Raw genomic sequence first — 15,688 nt, 5'->3', positions numbered from 1 at the left:
AAGTGTTTATATGTTCACAAATCAAAAAATTGTTGCCGAGTTAGTCAGAAAAAGTGCCTCATGGTCTTAACTCACAGCCTGGTCAAAAAGACAAATGAAAACTACCCAAAATTTAGAAAATAGAGTAATAATAGTGGAAAGTTGATGTTGTATCACCTTTACAGTGAGTTGTATCTGTCCTGGAGGAAATGAAGCACATATGGGAGCGGTTACATCAAGTGAAAACTGAGGATAAAGACAAACTGACAAACTGATTAGCTGGATGTCCATCTGTGGTCAGATGTTTACAATATGTCACCGGAGCTAAGGCCACGACAGCAGATGTGCAGGTCAGGCTCACTGTTGATTACTGTAAATGTTCAAATGCAATTAGACTGACAACAATGTTCAGACACAGTCTCTCCTTACTGCAGAAAGAGAGTGAAAATGGTTGCTGGGAAATTAGACCATCAACAGAGGAAATGAGGGGGGAAAAAGTAGAGCCAGTGCGAACAGATCTCACAGATGATGTCATTAGTGAATCAAATGCTGCTAATGAAGGAGCTTATGGGAAAAGAGGGGGAGAGAGAGAGAGAGAGAGAGAGAGAAGGGAGGGGTCGAGGGAAGAACATAAGGGAGGGGATGGAGGAAAGAAAGAAAGAGAAAGATGGAAGAGGGGGGAAGAACAAAACAAAAACAGACAGAGAGGAAGCAATGATGGACAGAAGGAAAACAGACAGAAAAGTAAAAATAGAGGAAGGAAGGAAGAAATAAGAAAGAGAAGAATAAGAAGGAAAGACAGAATGATCACAGAAAGACAGGAGAAGGAAATACAGGACAGAGGGAAAGATGGACAGAAAGGATTGAAAAGGAGAGAAAGGAGGGAGCAGACAGATCAAGACACGCCGTAAAGGAAGGAAAGACGAATAATAAAAAATAACAAATAGAAGGAATAAAACAGGAAGGCAAGAAGGAGAGGAAGAGGAAGAAATCAGAGAAGACAGAAGGATAAAATAAAGACATGAAGGAAGGAAGGAAGGGGAGGAACGAAAGAAGGAAGATGGGAGGACAAAATGAAAGACAAAAGAAAGAAAAGACAGAAGTAAAAGAAAGAAAGGAAGACGTACTGTAAAGAAAGGAAAAATAGAGGAAAGATGAAAGAAAGGGGAGAAGTAAAACAAAATATAAAGGAAAGAAGGAAGAACGAAAGAAAGAAAGAAAGAAAGAAAGAAAGAAAGCCCTCTTCAGCTTCAGCCGCCTCTTGTTGAACAGTTGGAGTCGGTGCAGTGCTGGCAGCGTCTGAGCTGCAGGTCAGATTACCAGAACAAACGGGGGGGAAATCTCAGTTTGGTGACAAAGGTGAACGACCCCGCTGTGCAAATCAAAGATCACACAAGTAAAAGCTCGACTTGGAAACGCTCAAATCCAACGGATACAGTTCAAAGAACGATCTGATTAGAAGTCAGGTCTGTGGTTCACTGGCCGTTTGCTGCATCAGCTCGATCCTGGATGGATCTTTTTACTACAATCAGACGCTCTGATTACTCAAAGTGCTTCCATATTTGTTTGCGTGCGTCTCATCGCCATACTGCTGGCCTGCGTTCACACTCTGATCACGGTTTCCTTTTTTTAATTCTTGAGGAGATTGTTCAAGTAAGGCCTGTGTGAACGCAACAACAGCTCCACCGTTTGGCATTTGCCCTTGAATGATTAAATCCTGCGAACAGTGTTTTAATGATTCTGCTGCTGGGGCGAAACATTCTGACATGTTGGCACACATCCTCAGCCAAAGCTGACACCATTTTACTGGTCTTGTAAATCGTGAAAGAGGCTCCAGTGAGTTGTATTTCCTCAACAGTCCCTATCTCCTGAAAAATACTACCGGATACGCACATTTAATCAGTCAGTAGCTGCACCAAGATCTGATTTATGTTTTTGCCCTAGAATGTCATATTTCTGTATCGTTTTACTAATCTTTATTCCTCTGAGTTTCTTTGTCTGGACAGGAAGGTGGGTATAAAGCATTCAGAGAATAAAAACAAGGGTTTATTCTGGAGCTGCAACTATCATTTAATTTCTGTTAGATTTGAACTATAAAATGTCAGAAAATTGTAAATTACAAGTTACCAGAGTCCAAGGTGACATATTTAAAATGCTTGTTTTGCCTGACCATGAGTCCAAAACCCAAATATATTCAATTTGCAGTGATATAAAACATAAAAAGGCAGCAAATCCTCACACTTGAGAAGATTGAACCACATACAAATGTATATTTTTTCTTGATAAATAACTTAAACCATCCTTGATTCATTTTCTCTCTTTGGATCCATCCACTCAGCGCTTGTTTTTCTTCACTTCGTCCCTCTTTACACGACTAAAAGCACAAGCTACAGGTTTTGCATCTTTACACTTCATGCAACAGAAAACCTTGCAGCCAAGTAGACCAGATCTCCTAATCTGAGCTGGCAGGTCCCCAGCTACAGTCCCAGCATAAACAACACTGTTCAGACCGTGTTGCAACCTGGAGAGGTTGCTGCAAGCCAAGCCTGACGACCACCACACCTACAGTTAGTATTTACCAGAGATTATTTTCGCTACTCCGCCTTGACGCGGGCAACAACAGACGAATTCAGACCCGACCTGACTGAAATAGGCCTTTAATTACAGATTAGAAGGCAACAGAGGAAGGATGCCTCCTCTTGAGCTGAAAGCCTGTGTTTTTCACCTCACATGTGCCATCCAAAAAAGGTCTCAGCATAATGTGGTTTACAAGGCGTTTGCGCACGACGCACAGGACTTATGGAAAGCCTCTTACGGGTACTTGAGGTTCTCTCAGGCTCGGGGGGAAGGCACGGAAAGGCTGCAAAACACCGACACTCAGAGCTATAAGCAGGCTGCAGATTGTGCGGTGCAGCCTGTAGAATAATGGTGTGTCTACCAGAGGGGAGAGATGGGATGGATCCGCTTTGAATCCATATACATCCGTCAAAGCAACATATTCCTACTGTGACACCAAGCTGTGCACCACCTCCACCTCCACCTCCACCAACATCTCCATCCTCATCATCCCAGGTTTCACACACATGCACATCAACATGCAGCACACACTCTCCTGCAGCTCGGCGCCTCCAGCGACAGCGCCGTGCGCAGCGCCGCTCTCCTTTCCACTCTCTTTATCCCCACAGCAGCGCTCACTCACTATCAGCGGGATGGTTCTGTCGTCCCGGTGGATCTCCAGCCGACCGGGGACCACCTTCTGTCCATGGCCCCTGCCGCGGGTCTGCGACGCCGACGACGACGGCGACGACTGGGGCTTGTTGTCCTGCCACAGGTAATAAAACGTCCCCAGGATCCACGCAACGGTCAGAATCGCGATGGCGTTGGCCCGTATCCTGCGCATGGTGAGCCCATATGGAGGGCTCCGGAGGCGAGCCCGGCTGGTTCAGGTCCGTCTGCGGGAGGGGAGATGAGCGGCAGAAGGTGCAGCCTCCCCGCAGGTGATGGGTTGAGCCGCAGCGCAGACAGACAAACCGCGAACAGGCTCTTCTGCCGGAGCGCTGCCTCTCTGCTGGGACTTGCGCACTGACAGAGCCACGGTCCTAGCGCCGAGTCATATCATCCCCCTACACACAAACACACACACACACACATACACACACACACCCACACACACACACACACACACACACACACACACACACACACACACACTCATACATCCACTGGCTACAGAAAGGAGAAGATGTCCAATCTGCATCCAACAGCTGAGATCATAAATTCAGATGCAGATGAGAAAGGAAACAGGGAAAAGGAAGACATGATGAGATATAAATTATTTCACTCCTGGGTGTTTTAGCCTCTGACACGCGTTTTGATGCACGTTGTCCTTTGTTCTTATTCCCTGTTGTGTGTCATTGACGGACCGATTTTACGCTGCATGTGGTTGGTTTTAGTTACAAGAACATACTTTCCCTTTAAAACACAAAGCCCTTCCCCTTAATCGCCTTGTGTAATGTAGCTTTAAGCAGCGATGGAAAGTAACTGAGTATTTACTCTTACATTCACTTTATGATACTTCACTACATTTATTTAACAGCTGTACTTGTTACTTTACAGATTAAGATTTTACATACAAAACATATGATCAGTTTATTAAGTATGATGCATTGTTCCAGATTAAACTAAAGCAGTTAAAATGAACTCAAATTAAGACATTGCAGTTCAATAATATCAGTGACAGAGGCCATTCTGCATGATGAGTACTTAAACTTTATTCTTAAGCACATTTTTTTGCCTATACGTCTAGACTTTTACACACATTCTTGAATGCTGGACTAGTAATTGAGTATTTTTACACTGTGGTATTTCTACTTTTACTTAAGTAAATGATCTGAGTGCTTCTTCCACCACCGATAAAACGTCATTTTGACAACATATGTTGTATTCAGTGTTATGCATTTTGAGCTTAAACAGTCTTGCAGAAGAACTGAGGGAAAACAGAGTAGTTCTGCATCTATTTTTTCTCTTTTATTATCATTTAACCAGATTATTTTATCGATTAATTAATTATAAAACATCAGAAAGTTATGAAAAATAATCTGGCCCAAAACATCTTTAAACGTCTTCCTCCAATCAGCAGTCTATAACTAAATATATTCAGTTTATAATGATATAAAACAGAAATTTGCAAAAAGCTGAAACCAGCGAAAATTTTGGCATTTTTTTCTTTAATAATTACTTAAACAATTGATCTGTTATAAAAAATGTGTCTACGAAATTTCTGACTATCAACTAATCAATTAATTGACTAACTGTTGCAGTTCTGAGCTGCATTTAGGTTCCTATTTACTCGTTATATGTGTTTGAATTGCTATATTTAAAGGATCAGTTCACCCAATTTACAAAAAAACACATAGTGAGAGTATCTATCCATGTAGATAGTTTTGTTTTTATTTGTCCACTCTTCAACATGTCTGTTTCTGAGATCACTGCCTCCACCCCAGTACAACGGAGATGAATAGAAGTTTGTCTCTTTGTGCCAAAAGCTGAAAAATGACATTTAAAAAATTCAACAGCAGCATCTCTGCCCGGAAACATAGTCACTCCTGCTCTGGATAATCCACAGACCTCACTGTCAACAGTTTTATAGGCAGCGTTTCATCTGTATAAAGACGTTCCCATGAAAACTGAAATAAAACCAAAAACAGTTGCTCGGCTAGATACCACTAGAGGTAATGAGAAAATGTTGTTGTGTGTAATTTAGGTGAACTAGCCCTTTAATTCAACACCTTACTGTTTCTGTGCTGTTCCCTCACCAGTCAGACTCAAAATGAAATCTGCACCTTTACTGCAACGTATTTATCTTCGCCATATAAGAAGACTCATTGCTCTGTCTATGCATTTTACATTATGCATTTAAATTAAGAGCCTCCAGCTTACACAGAGCAAATTAAGCAATGCAGCTGAATTGATCATGAAGAGAGAGAGAAAAAAAAAGCTCTTTGCAGTCTTTGAAGACCAGCATCATGAATATTCAACTCCTCTCGAGTTAATTCTGGATTTGCATAGATGACCTCTGCAACTATGACTTATTCAATAGCCAAAGTACGAATGAATCAGTAAAAATCAGAATACATTAGACTGAGAGGACCTCTCCAAAATCCATAACGGCCTTAAAGCGGCTACACAGAGCAGCAAAGAAATCAGAGCAGATCAATAACACCCTAGAGGCATAACAGCGCTGAGGAGGCTGACATTTTTCATCTTATTACTTCTCTGGTGGAAGAAACATAAAAACAGCCCACAGTATGAGCTCATCCAACCCCACCTAACAGCAGTATGCTAGGCGTCCACACAGCTGGGCCCACCGCTACAACATCAGAAGTTTGGAAAGCCAAGATTTTCCTCATCAGAAACATACAGAAAGTTGACCCATAGTCAGCGGGGGAGAGGCAACACGGTGTACAGCCAAATCAATAGTATAATAATAATCCATCTGCAGATGTTAGATAATGATTATTTTTATGATAAAACACAGTTCGCTGCACCAACGTTCCATTGAAATTGCCTCATCGGCTTCAGTTTCCCAGTGTGTCCCATTCTTAATTAATAGTTCATAAATAATTCAATATAATCAGAACAGAGCAGCTCAGTTCAGCCAATAATAAGAATATCTTTAAGGTTGCCAGGTTGTGAAAAATCTGTATGTACACTTCTTTTTTTTTCTCGAACAAAGGCTGCAGAGATTCAGGACCGAAATCCATTTATTAACAACTGATTTATTAATGGAATACCAACATGCCAACGTTTATAACCACCAAACAGAAAGGACAAACACCAGCCAAAGGGATTTTTAACAACCTGGCCACATACCTATGCAGTTTGATCCATTACTAGAGCCTTTAGTTACAACTCATAAACCCTTTATAAAGAGTGACTTATCAATAAAACAGTTGACTATTAAAACTAAATTATTGGGATTTCATGCTGGTTAACAATGAAGTTTGATAGTAGCAGAAGTTAAACACCAACATTTGCTTCCAATAAATGCAACATGTAACATGGCTGCATTGCATTCTGGTCTATTGAGGCTGCTGTTGATGTTGAAATTGTTGAAGCGGTGTAGAAGGAATTTCTGGCGCTACTTCACCAACTTTCAAGGCGCACGGAGAAGAGAAATAGTCTGAAGAGGTCAAAAAACGAACTCCAGCAACACTTGTCTCAGTCATCTCTCAATTAAGTGTCGCTGGAGTTTTGACTTCTTCATGTTGAAACTGTTCTCACCTCTATTATGATTATTGAACACTGGTGCAATGTTTGAATCTAAAAAAAACCAAAAAAACTCCTTTGATTCTGTCTTTCTGACATTAAAACCTCACATTTACTGTTTTTCTGGGAGCAATGATGTTATTACACTTTAAATATATATACAAATTAATAAATCTTGCTCATAGAGATGCTACTATTCTACAACAAAGCCAAAATAGATTAAAGCTTCAAAGATTTACTTGTCACTAGAGCTGCAACGATTAGTCGGTTAATCGATTAGTTGATCGACAAAAAAATAATCTTTGATAATTAAATAATCGTCTTTCAAGGAGAAATTTGCTGCTTTTGGCTTCTTAACTGTGAAGATTTCAGGCTTCTCTGTGTCGTACATGATCGTAAACTGAATATCTTTGGGGTTTGAAGTCGTCGTCATGGGCTCTAATTGGAATTTTTCGCTCTTTTCTGACATTGTATTGACCGATTAATCAATTAAGAGCAAATTTAGGCAAAAGATATTAAGAAAAATAGTAGTTAAAAAAAAGAGCGATATGGGACATTAGAAGACAGGACAAAATGTGAAAGAATAAAAAAATAGAATAGGAGATTATACAATTCTTCCAAAAAACCAATAATAACGCAGTTGAGGACAGGAAGAAGAAGACAGAAGAATAAAGAAGAGAAAAGGTTGACATTTACTGCTGAAGTTTTGAAAATTCCTTTTGAATTAAACTCAGTTGTAGCTGCTGGAAACATATTGATGTGACATTTTGTTGCCGGTTATCTGCAGGAATGAGAATAAACTCGCAGCAACAAAACACACGCAGAGATGAAAGGTACATGATGACCAACAACTATGTTTCAGGTTGGATCAAACAAATTTATCTTAATAGAACCTCTTTTCTTTTCTTCTTCTGGTGATATAATCACCACGTATAATTACACTTTAATAATTTAATAACACTTTGTAGAAATCAAAAGCCTAACAAGCTGCAGGCAGAGGTCTATCCGCTGTATCTACTGTCTCTCTGAAGCTTTGTAGTTGGAGGTTAATCTCATTATACATGTAAGCCATCTATTCCCTCTTCTCCTCCTCCATCCCGTCATGGAGAAACCCATCAGCAAACGAGATCTGCCCCGCATCCAGCTTGTGTATACAGAGCGGGAAGGTCACAGAGGTCACAGCCACATCTGGCTCAAGGCTGGGAGATATTTGTCTTCATTCGTACGGACAGGGCTGCGCCTCTCACAGTGGTGCTGTCAGTGTTATCTTTGGGAAAGACAGTGAAGCCCCGAAGCATGGAAGGGAAAAGTCTCTGCACATTCAGACAAGGAAAGGATAAAAGCACACTGCAGTCATGCAGAGGTGTTGGTACTGGCAGCTTCGCTGGGAATACCACACACTTAGCACTTTGTCTCTGGACATGGCAACCCAGCCCTTAATAATGTCAAGATCAATGGGTGCAGGGAGGAAACAAGGGCTGCATCTGGAGTTTCCAGCAGGGTCAGTCTACCACTCGTGTCAACAATCTCCCTCCTGAGACTCATGGAAAGACAAAGCTTCACATTCCCATGTCGGCAGTGAAAAAATACATTAGAAAATGGGAAACTTTCCAAAGTTAAATTTACAGGGTGGACTCTGGGAACTAGGACTAAAAAGTTGGTCATGATTAATCAAACATCTGCACACTAATCACAACATCCTGAAAGGAAAGAATAATATGAAGGTTTGATTTATTAATATTCAACAATAAGCAACTGAAAAAGTTCACTTCCTGATGAGCCACCCTATATGATTACACCCTATTTATGTGGTGAAACTAATGGATTATTAAACTATTTAATAATTCTTTATAGATCGCTTATAAGATTAAGAAGAACAATGACGCCAATGATCTAAGGTTGAGAGTTTTTTAATAAACCAAAAATAAATATGTTAGCTTATTAAAGAGTAATTGTTAATGTTATTAAGTCTTTAATAAATGACAAAAGGTTTGCCACTTTCTAATAAACCAACAGAAAAAGTTAGTAAGTGTGAATGTTAATAACCTAAAGGTTTCTTACAATAAGTCTGCAGTTGTAAATGTGAATAAGTTAAATGTAAATGAATGAATTCTGCTCCAGGTGATCTGCAGCTGTTTCCCAGAAGGTCAGAGGTTAAACTGTCAAACTGGGGGAAACTTCCTGATGAATGAAATAAGTGAAAAGACAAAGCAGGTGTGATGCTAGAGAAGGATAAACACCAGCCACAACCTGGCAACCCAAAAGTTGTTCTCATCAGTGTCTTATAGCTGATCAATAAAGCATTAGTGAAATAATTTATTAACTATAAACTAAACCATTAGTTACAACTTCATTAGACAAACCTCATTAGAAAATGCAACGAAAAAACAAATCGAACCTCTTGCAATTTAACTGAAAGCACAAAACACAGATGTTTTTAAACGTAACATACAATTTCAGTCATTACCTGACAAATCTAGATTTTGTACCTTTATGATCAATATACGCTGTTTCTTCCCAGAACAGATATACTGTATGTCTTCATATAAGAAAATGATGTCACTAATAAATCTGTTAGCTTGACAGAAGTTCATCCGTACACCGCTGTGAAAGAAAAGATGACAACGAGGCTTCACAGCCCTTATAGACAGAAAAAAAATTATATGAAACTAGTGAAAAATAACAAACACACTTTAAACCGGTAAGTGTGGGCGCTCTGCTGTATCCTTGAGCAAAATACTGAATCTCTAATAGCTCGAGGGTTTCTGTTCTGACCTTTTTCTCTTTGAGGAGGTCAAAGCAGAAGAGGAATTTTCCTACAGGGATTGAAAAAAGTGTTGCATTATGATTGTAAATTGCATAAATACTTTAAAAGAAAGTTCTGTCTTTCCTTGTGTGTGTGTGTGCGTGTGTGTATGTGTGTGTGTATATATATATGTGTGTGTGTGTGTGTGTGTTTGTGTGTTTTCTGCAGACACTCCCACAGACAGTCACCAACCTTTTAGTTCCGCTGAGAATCACTGTTGGCATTTCAGACAGGTATGCCAAAATGGTGAATCCAGAAAAATGAACAAAGACACACACAGAAATTCCAGCACACACACACACACACACACACACACACACACACACACACACACACACACACACACACACACATTGACAGCCCGGTAAGACTCAGTAGGAGTAGAAATGAGGTATTATTAACAGCCCATTTATTAGGAGGTAGGAGTTCTGAAACACAGCCAGATATTTCCCTGGAAATTTCTCTATTTGTCATTAAATAGGTTTTGCAAACATACATTTTTGTTTCTTATCTTACCTAGACATGCGAGCAAAGACACACACAGAAATTCCAGCACACACACGTACACATACACACACACACACACACACACACACACACACACACACACACACACACACACACACACACACACACACAGGCACTTTCTTGCTTCCAAAAACCCACAGACAGAGATACGCAGAGGTCTCAGTATGCATGTTTGCACACACATCTTCCAGAAAGAAGAGAAGGAAAACACACTAAGGTCTTAGTGTAAATGCACACACACACACACACACACACACACGCACACACACACACACACACACAACCCCGTAAGCCTCTATGGAATTCCACCGTGATGATAGTGTAAACTCAGCCAATCGCCTCTCAGCTGTAACCAGTGATCATCCAGCTCTGCGATGTACAAGTTCAGTCTTGAGTGCATGTGTGTGTGTGTGTGTGCGTGTGTGTGTGTATGTGTGTGTGTGTGTGGGTGTGTGTGTGTATGTGTGTGTGTGTGTGGGTGGGTGTTATGCAAACACAGAGTGTCAGAGAGCAAACACACAGAAAGCAGGAATTTATCGGAGCTTCTGTCCTGATGTGAAAGGGGAACTGAGCGGAGGTCGACTTCTTGTGCAGGTTTCCCAAACTGTATCAGACCATGTCCCAGATTTAAAGTCACATTCAGTCCAAACTAAACCTTTATAGTATGAAAGACTCCTTGTAGATTTAATTGGTGAATGGAGGCTGTGATCATTAGGGGGTTAGGGTTATTTATTCTTATATTTATATTCCCATGTTTGTCTCTTATTTTGTACCTTTTAAATTCACTCTTGTAAAGTCTTTGCCTTAAAGGATAAGTTCACAATTTTTGAAGTCTGTACTAAAACTTAAGTCAGATGCCCAAATGCACATTGACACACATTTTTCTTGCTGTAATTGTTCCTCCTGTTGACAAAATGTCCTCCTTACAAAATCCACAGCCGCCCTTCCATGTAAAAGTTTATCTGAGGCTAATATGAAGCTCCAAATTAGTCAAATCAAGTCGCCATCTTTCAGTCTTTTTAGTGCCAAAGTCCCTCTTTTTGTTACTGTTTGTGTTTTTGTTGAACACTGTCCGAGGAAACACAAAGACTAAAAAAAACTTTTAAATACATTTTCGCTGTTTCCAAAGTCAATAATTAACTTTTAATCTGTAATTACCTAATTACAAATGATCTTGTGAAGGGTTACGAGATGTTTCTTAAGCTGAATGTAGAGCTGCTACGTCCGGTTAATCTGTCAGTAAACGCGTCGTATCTCATATGATATCAAAGACAGATCTACTGAAGCTGGTTTGTTGATCCTGTGGGTGAAGAAACTGGCCTCTCTGTCTCGTGTATGATGAGTTTCTTCCAGTATGATTGTTGGTGGAAAATTGTCTTTTATGACAGAAAGTCTTAGCCATTGATTATGAAACACTTGATACCAAAACCTGACATTTACCCTTCAAGTTGTAGCTCTCAGTAGGATCTTACATCCTCTATTTTTGGCCAGTTACCTGAAGGAAAAAGAAAATGATCCCACAAAGAAAACATCACTTAGCAACTGTTATGTCCCATGAAGTTACTGTACATACTACCCTTAAATATGTACTACTGTTTTCTCATTCAGTCATTTAGTTAGAGCAGATACAGCTTTTTTCCAAACAGTGACGTCTTATGGAACAAAGCATTCATTTGTGGTTCATACCAGACGGGTGGAGCTACAGGATACAGACACTTGTGAGCAGGAAAGTACACTAAACTAGCGTGGAGATATTGTTAAGCCGTGCCACTCACTCTTGTGTCCTTTATTTTTAAAACTCCACCCATAACTCACCTGAGCCTCCACACACACACAAATACACCATGAGTAAACATTTGCAAATAAAATTAAATCTTTTTTTTTTTTTTTTTTTTTGTCTAGGCAGATTAACGCACATTTTGCTGGTGTCGTGAGCTCTCGGCTTTCTCTCCATCTTGACGTGATGATGGAGGGAAAGCTGAGAGCTCACATCACCAGATTATTAGGGGAAGCGGCGCCAAAATTTTCAGCACATCAAGAAACGAGCCTGCAGGGCCGATGGGAGCTGCAGATGGCTGTGTTGTCATAAGGCACATGGAGGATTAGTAGGAAAGAAAAGAGGCAACGCCAGCATTTACACACACACACACACACACACACCCCTCTTAAACACACATCCCAAACATAATAAAACATAGGAAAGATAATCATATCTAGGTAAGAAAAGAAACAAAAACGTATGTTTGCCAAACTTATTCAATGACAAATAGAGAAATTTCCAGGGAAATATCTGGCTGTGTTTCAGAACTCCTACCCTCTCATAAATGGGTATTAATAATACCCCATTTCTACTCCTACTGAGTCTTAGCAGGCAGCCAGCTGTCAATGTGTATGTGTGTGTATGTGTGAGTGTGTGTGTGTGTATATTACTAAGTCTGTGATTGTATAAGCCACAGTCAGCAAAGAATAAGTTCAGCAAAAAGCTTTTCCACAATCCCCAAACTGTGAACATCTCTGCAGGCTGTCAGGGTTTTGGGATTCAGAGAAAACAGAAAATAAGACAAAGAGGCTACAGTGATGCTAGCAGCTGTGTGAGGCTGCACTTGAGGCACAGCAGTGCTTTGAGCTAAATGCTAACATCATGCTTAGCAGGTGTAAGGTTTATTTTGAGGCTGATGGGAATGTCATTCAATCTCATAAACCAATGTGTTGGATAAACTGAAAGTTTGATCTGTTGATGCTGCTTGATGAAAAGTCAGAGGATCACCAAAGTTATGACAATCCATCCTGGGTGGAACATGCATGTGTGTGCAAAGTTTCATTGTCATCCATCCAATAGTCGGTGAGTCATTTCACTTAAAACCCCAAATGTACCCATCAGTTGGTACGAGTCATCAGGATACATCCTCAGTGTTGCCAGATGTGACTCACTCCAAACCACAGTTACAATTTTGAATTTATAACAGAAATCATAAAATAAGTCTTTAAGATACCTGTCAAAGGATAGGTTCACATGTCTCAACAACAGTCAGGTGCCCGTATAAACAGTGAAAGAGGTTTTCCTCGCTGTAATCATTCCTCCTGTTCATACTGGCTATTAAAAGATCCCCTTCAAATGTGCTTTCAATATAGTGATGGGGGCCAAAATCCACAATCTGCCCACACAGTCATTTTGTGCAAAAATGCATTTAAAAGTTGATCTGAAGCTTACATGAGGCTTCAGCAGTCTGAGTTAGTCATACCAAGTGGATATCTGCCACATTCACAGTCTTTTTAGCATCAATTTCCCTCTTTGTGTTTCCTTGGACAGTGTTTCCCTGTTGAGCTGCGGTGGAAATATAGTAACAAAAAGAAGGACTTTGGCATTAAAAAGACTGTAACGCTGACAGATATCTACTTGATTTGACTCATTTGGATGCTGAAGCTTCATATTAGTTTCAGATAAACTAAAACATATTTCTGCACAGGAGGAGGACTGTGGATTTTGTCCCCCATCACTCCCCTATTACATGGTAGGAGCATTATGAAGGGATCTTCTAATGGTCAGTATCAACAGGAGGAGTGATTATGCCAAACAACCTATTTTTCAAAGTCGAAGGAATCTCTTACTTCTCCACAGGCGGAGTCGGTGCTGTCAGAATAAAACAAATTGTTACAAACAGTTCAATGGGCCACTTCTCAAAGATTGCCCCCAAAGGAGATACTGGAGCACACAATTCACTTTAGCAATTTATCAGGGTGCAAACGACTAACATTTCAACACGCACTGTGTCTTCATCAGATTCAAAACCTGACTCAGCCCATTGAACTGTTTGTAACTATGTTCTAAGAGGAAAAGTCCGTGGATCATTAAAATCAGTGGGATCAATCCTCTGGGGATCATTGATGTCTGTGCACAATTTCATGTTAATCCATCCAATACTTGTTGAGATATTCCAGTCTGAAAGTAGCGGAGAGGCTGACCGATATTTGCCAACCATAGAGCTGCTAATATGTAATAACAGATGGAAGTTTCAGCATCTTAGAATCACTCATCACATTATCATCATCGTAATTTGCTCAATATTTGCACAAATACAGTAAATCCTCTTAAAAGCCGAAGAGGTATTTCCTTGCTGCCAGCATTGCAGAACATAAAGCCGAGGTGGGCTGACTGCTGCTGGCCTCGCGGCTTCCAACTGGTACATCTTTTCCATTTGCACACTGGTGCCCCATTCCAAGACATGACAGCATTCCAGTAAAACACACAGACACACAAACACACTTATACACAGTCTCAAGAGGAGAGCTACAATAATTTGGAGCATGATGAATTATTCAGCGCGTTCAGTGTTTCTTTCAGCCTCATGGACACTGCTTTTTCAAAGTCACGGGGGACCTCCGTACAATCGTGTTGGAGGGGGGACCATGAGCTCTCCATATGCTCCAGTGATGCATCTGTCAGCTTAACATATTGTGCTGGTTTGGGCCCTGTTCTCAGGCTCGATCCTGTCTCCTTGCCCAGACGAGGGAGTCATCAGGATCCATCCAAGGCCCCGATGTAGTAAGCAGTTGGCAGACTTCACTGTGAATGTGTGTGACTAACTCTGTTGCTGAGCAGTCGAGCTGTTGTGATTCTGTTACTCCAGCTGGCTCGGCTCAGTGTAGGAAGTCCATTAACAGGACACGTAACAGTGTGGGTATTCTCCCCGTGCCTCAGCCCTGAGGATAATGGGCCTATCTGGGGAAAGGACTTCCAGATGAAGACCCTCTCTTCACGGTTCATGGGAACAGGAAGAGGAGATGCCACACATCTTTAAAAACGGCCAATTTGTCATTTAATATTTTTAATATGATCACAATCCAGTGCAAATATGTACAAGCTCTAACAGACACCTTCTATTGGCGTGTTTTATTTCTACGTATAAACATTTTCAAGTGGTTCATATCTTTAGTATGGAAGGCCACCAGAAAGAAAAACAGATAAACAGAAAGAAATGATGAAAAGTTACACAAAAAAGTCATGATACATCCAAAACATACAGTAAATTTTTGATTTAGTATCTCAAACTTTGTACTTAGTAAGTAAAAAACGTTCTTAAATATATTTTGGGACATTTTATACCTTTATTAGACAGTGATAGTTGAGAGACGACAGGAAACGAGGGGAGAGAGAGACGAGGAATGAAATGCAACAAAGGATCACACCAACCAAGTTAAAATATTTGATACAGTATCTCAAAATTTTGACTTGCAATTTTGGACTTAGTGTAGATTTTGAGATACTCTGTCAAAATGAAAAGATTCTCTGACTTACTCAATCAAAATTATATACTGTTTATCATAATTTTGACCAAATAAGGCAAAGTTTTGCTAGTATACTTAGTTCATCATACAGTACGTTTTCATTTTGACTAAGTTACAAATTAGAGATACCATGTGAAAATGAAGATGTCATAATGTTGAATTAATTTACAATCAAAGGTGCCACAATTATGAGATCATGTTTAATAATCATCATCAATCTCATAATTTCGTATTTATATTTTACCATTTTATTCCACACATTAATTTTCTTTTAATCCTCATTTCTGTTTTTAATTCTCAGTCTTTGGTCAACATTACTTG

At 40.1% G+C, this 15,688-nt stretch overlaps 1 protein-coding gene across 1 annotated transcript in view; it reads right to left on the bottom strand.

Moving 5' to 3' along the window:
- The window catches only part of galnt16 (UDP-N-acetyl-alpha-D-galactosamine:polypeptide N-acetylgalactosaminyltransferase 16), a 43,740-nt gene extending 40,192 nt beyond the window's left edge, over window positions 1-3,548 (bottom strand). Inside the window, exon 1 of the mRNA XM_042436786.1 lies at window positions 3,179-3,548. Within this exon, the coding sequence (XP_042292720.1) occupies window positions 3,179-3,379 (201 nt within the window). The 5' untranslated portion in view covers window positions 3,380-3,548. The remainder of the gene's footprint in view (window positions 1-3,178) is intronic.
- Between the last annotated feature and the right edge of the window lie 12,140 nt (window positions 3,549-15,688).

This window comes from Thunnus maccoyii, chromosome 16 (assembly GCF_910596095.1).
Source record: "Thunnus maccoyii chromosome 16, fThuMac1.1, whole genome shotgun sequence".
NCBI classification, from domain to species: Eukaryota; Metazoa; Chordata; class Actinopteri; order Scombriformes; family Scombridae; genus Thunnus; species Thunnus maccoyii.
The sequence above is the reverse complement of the archived record's forward strand: the minus strand, read 5'-3'. Positions and strand labels throughout refer to the sequence as shown.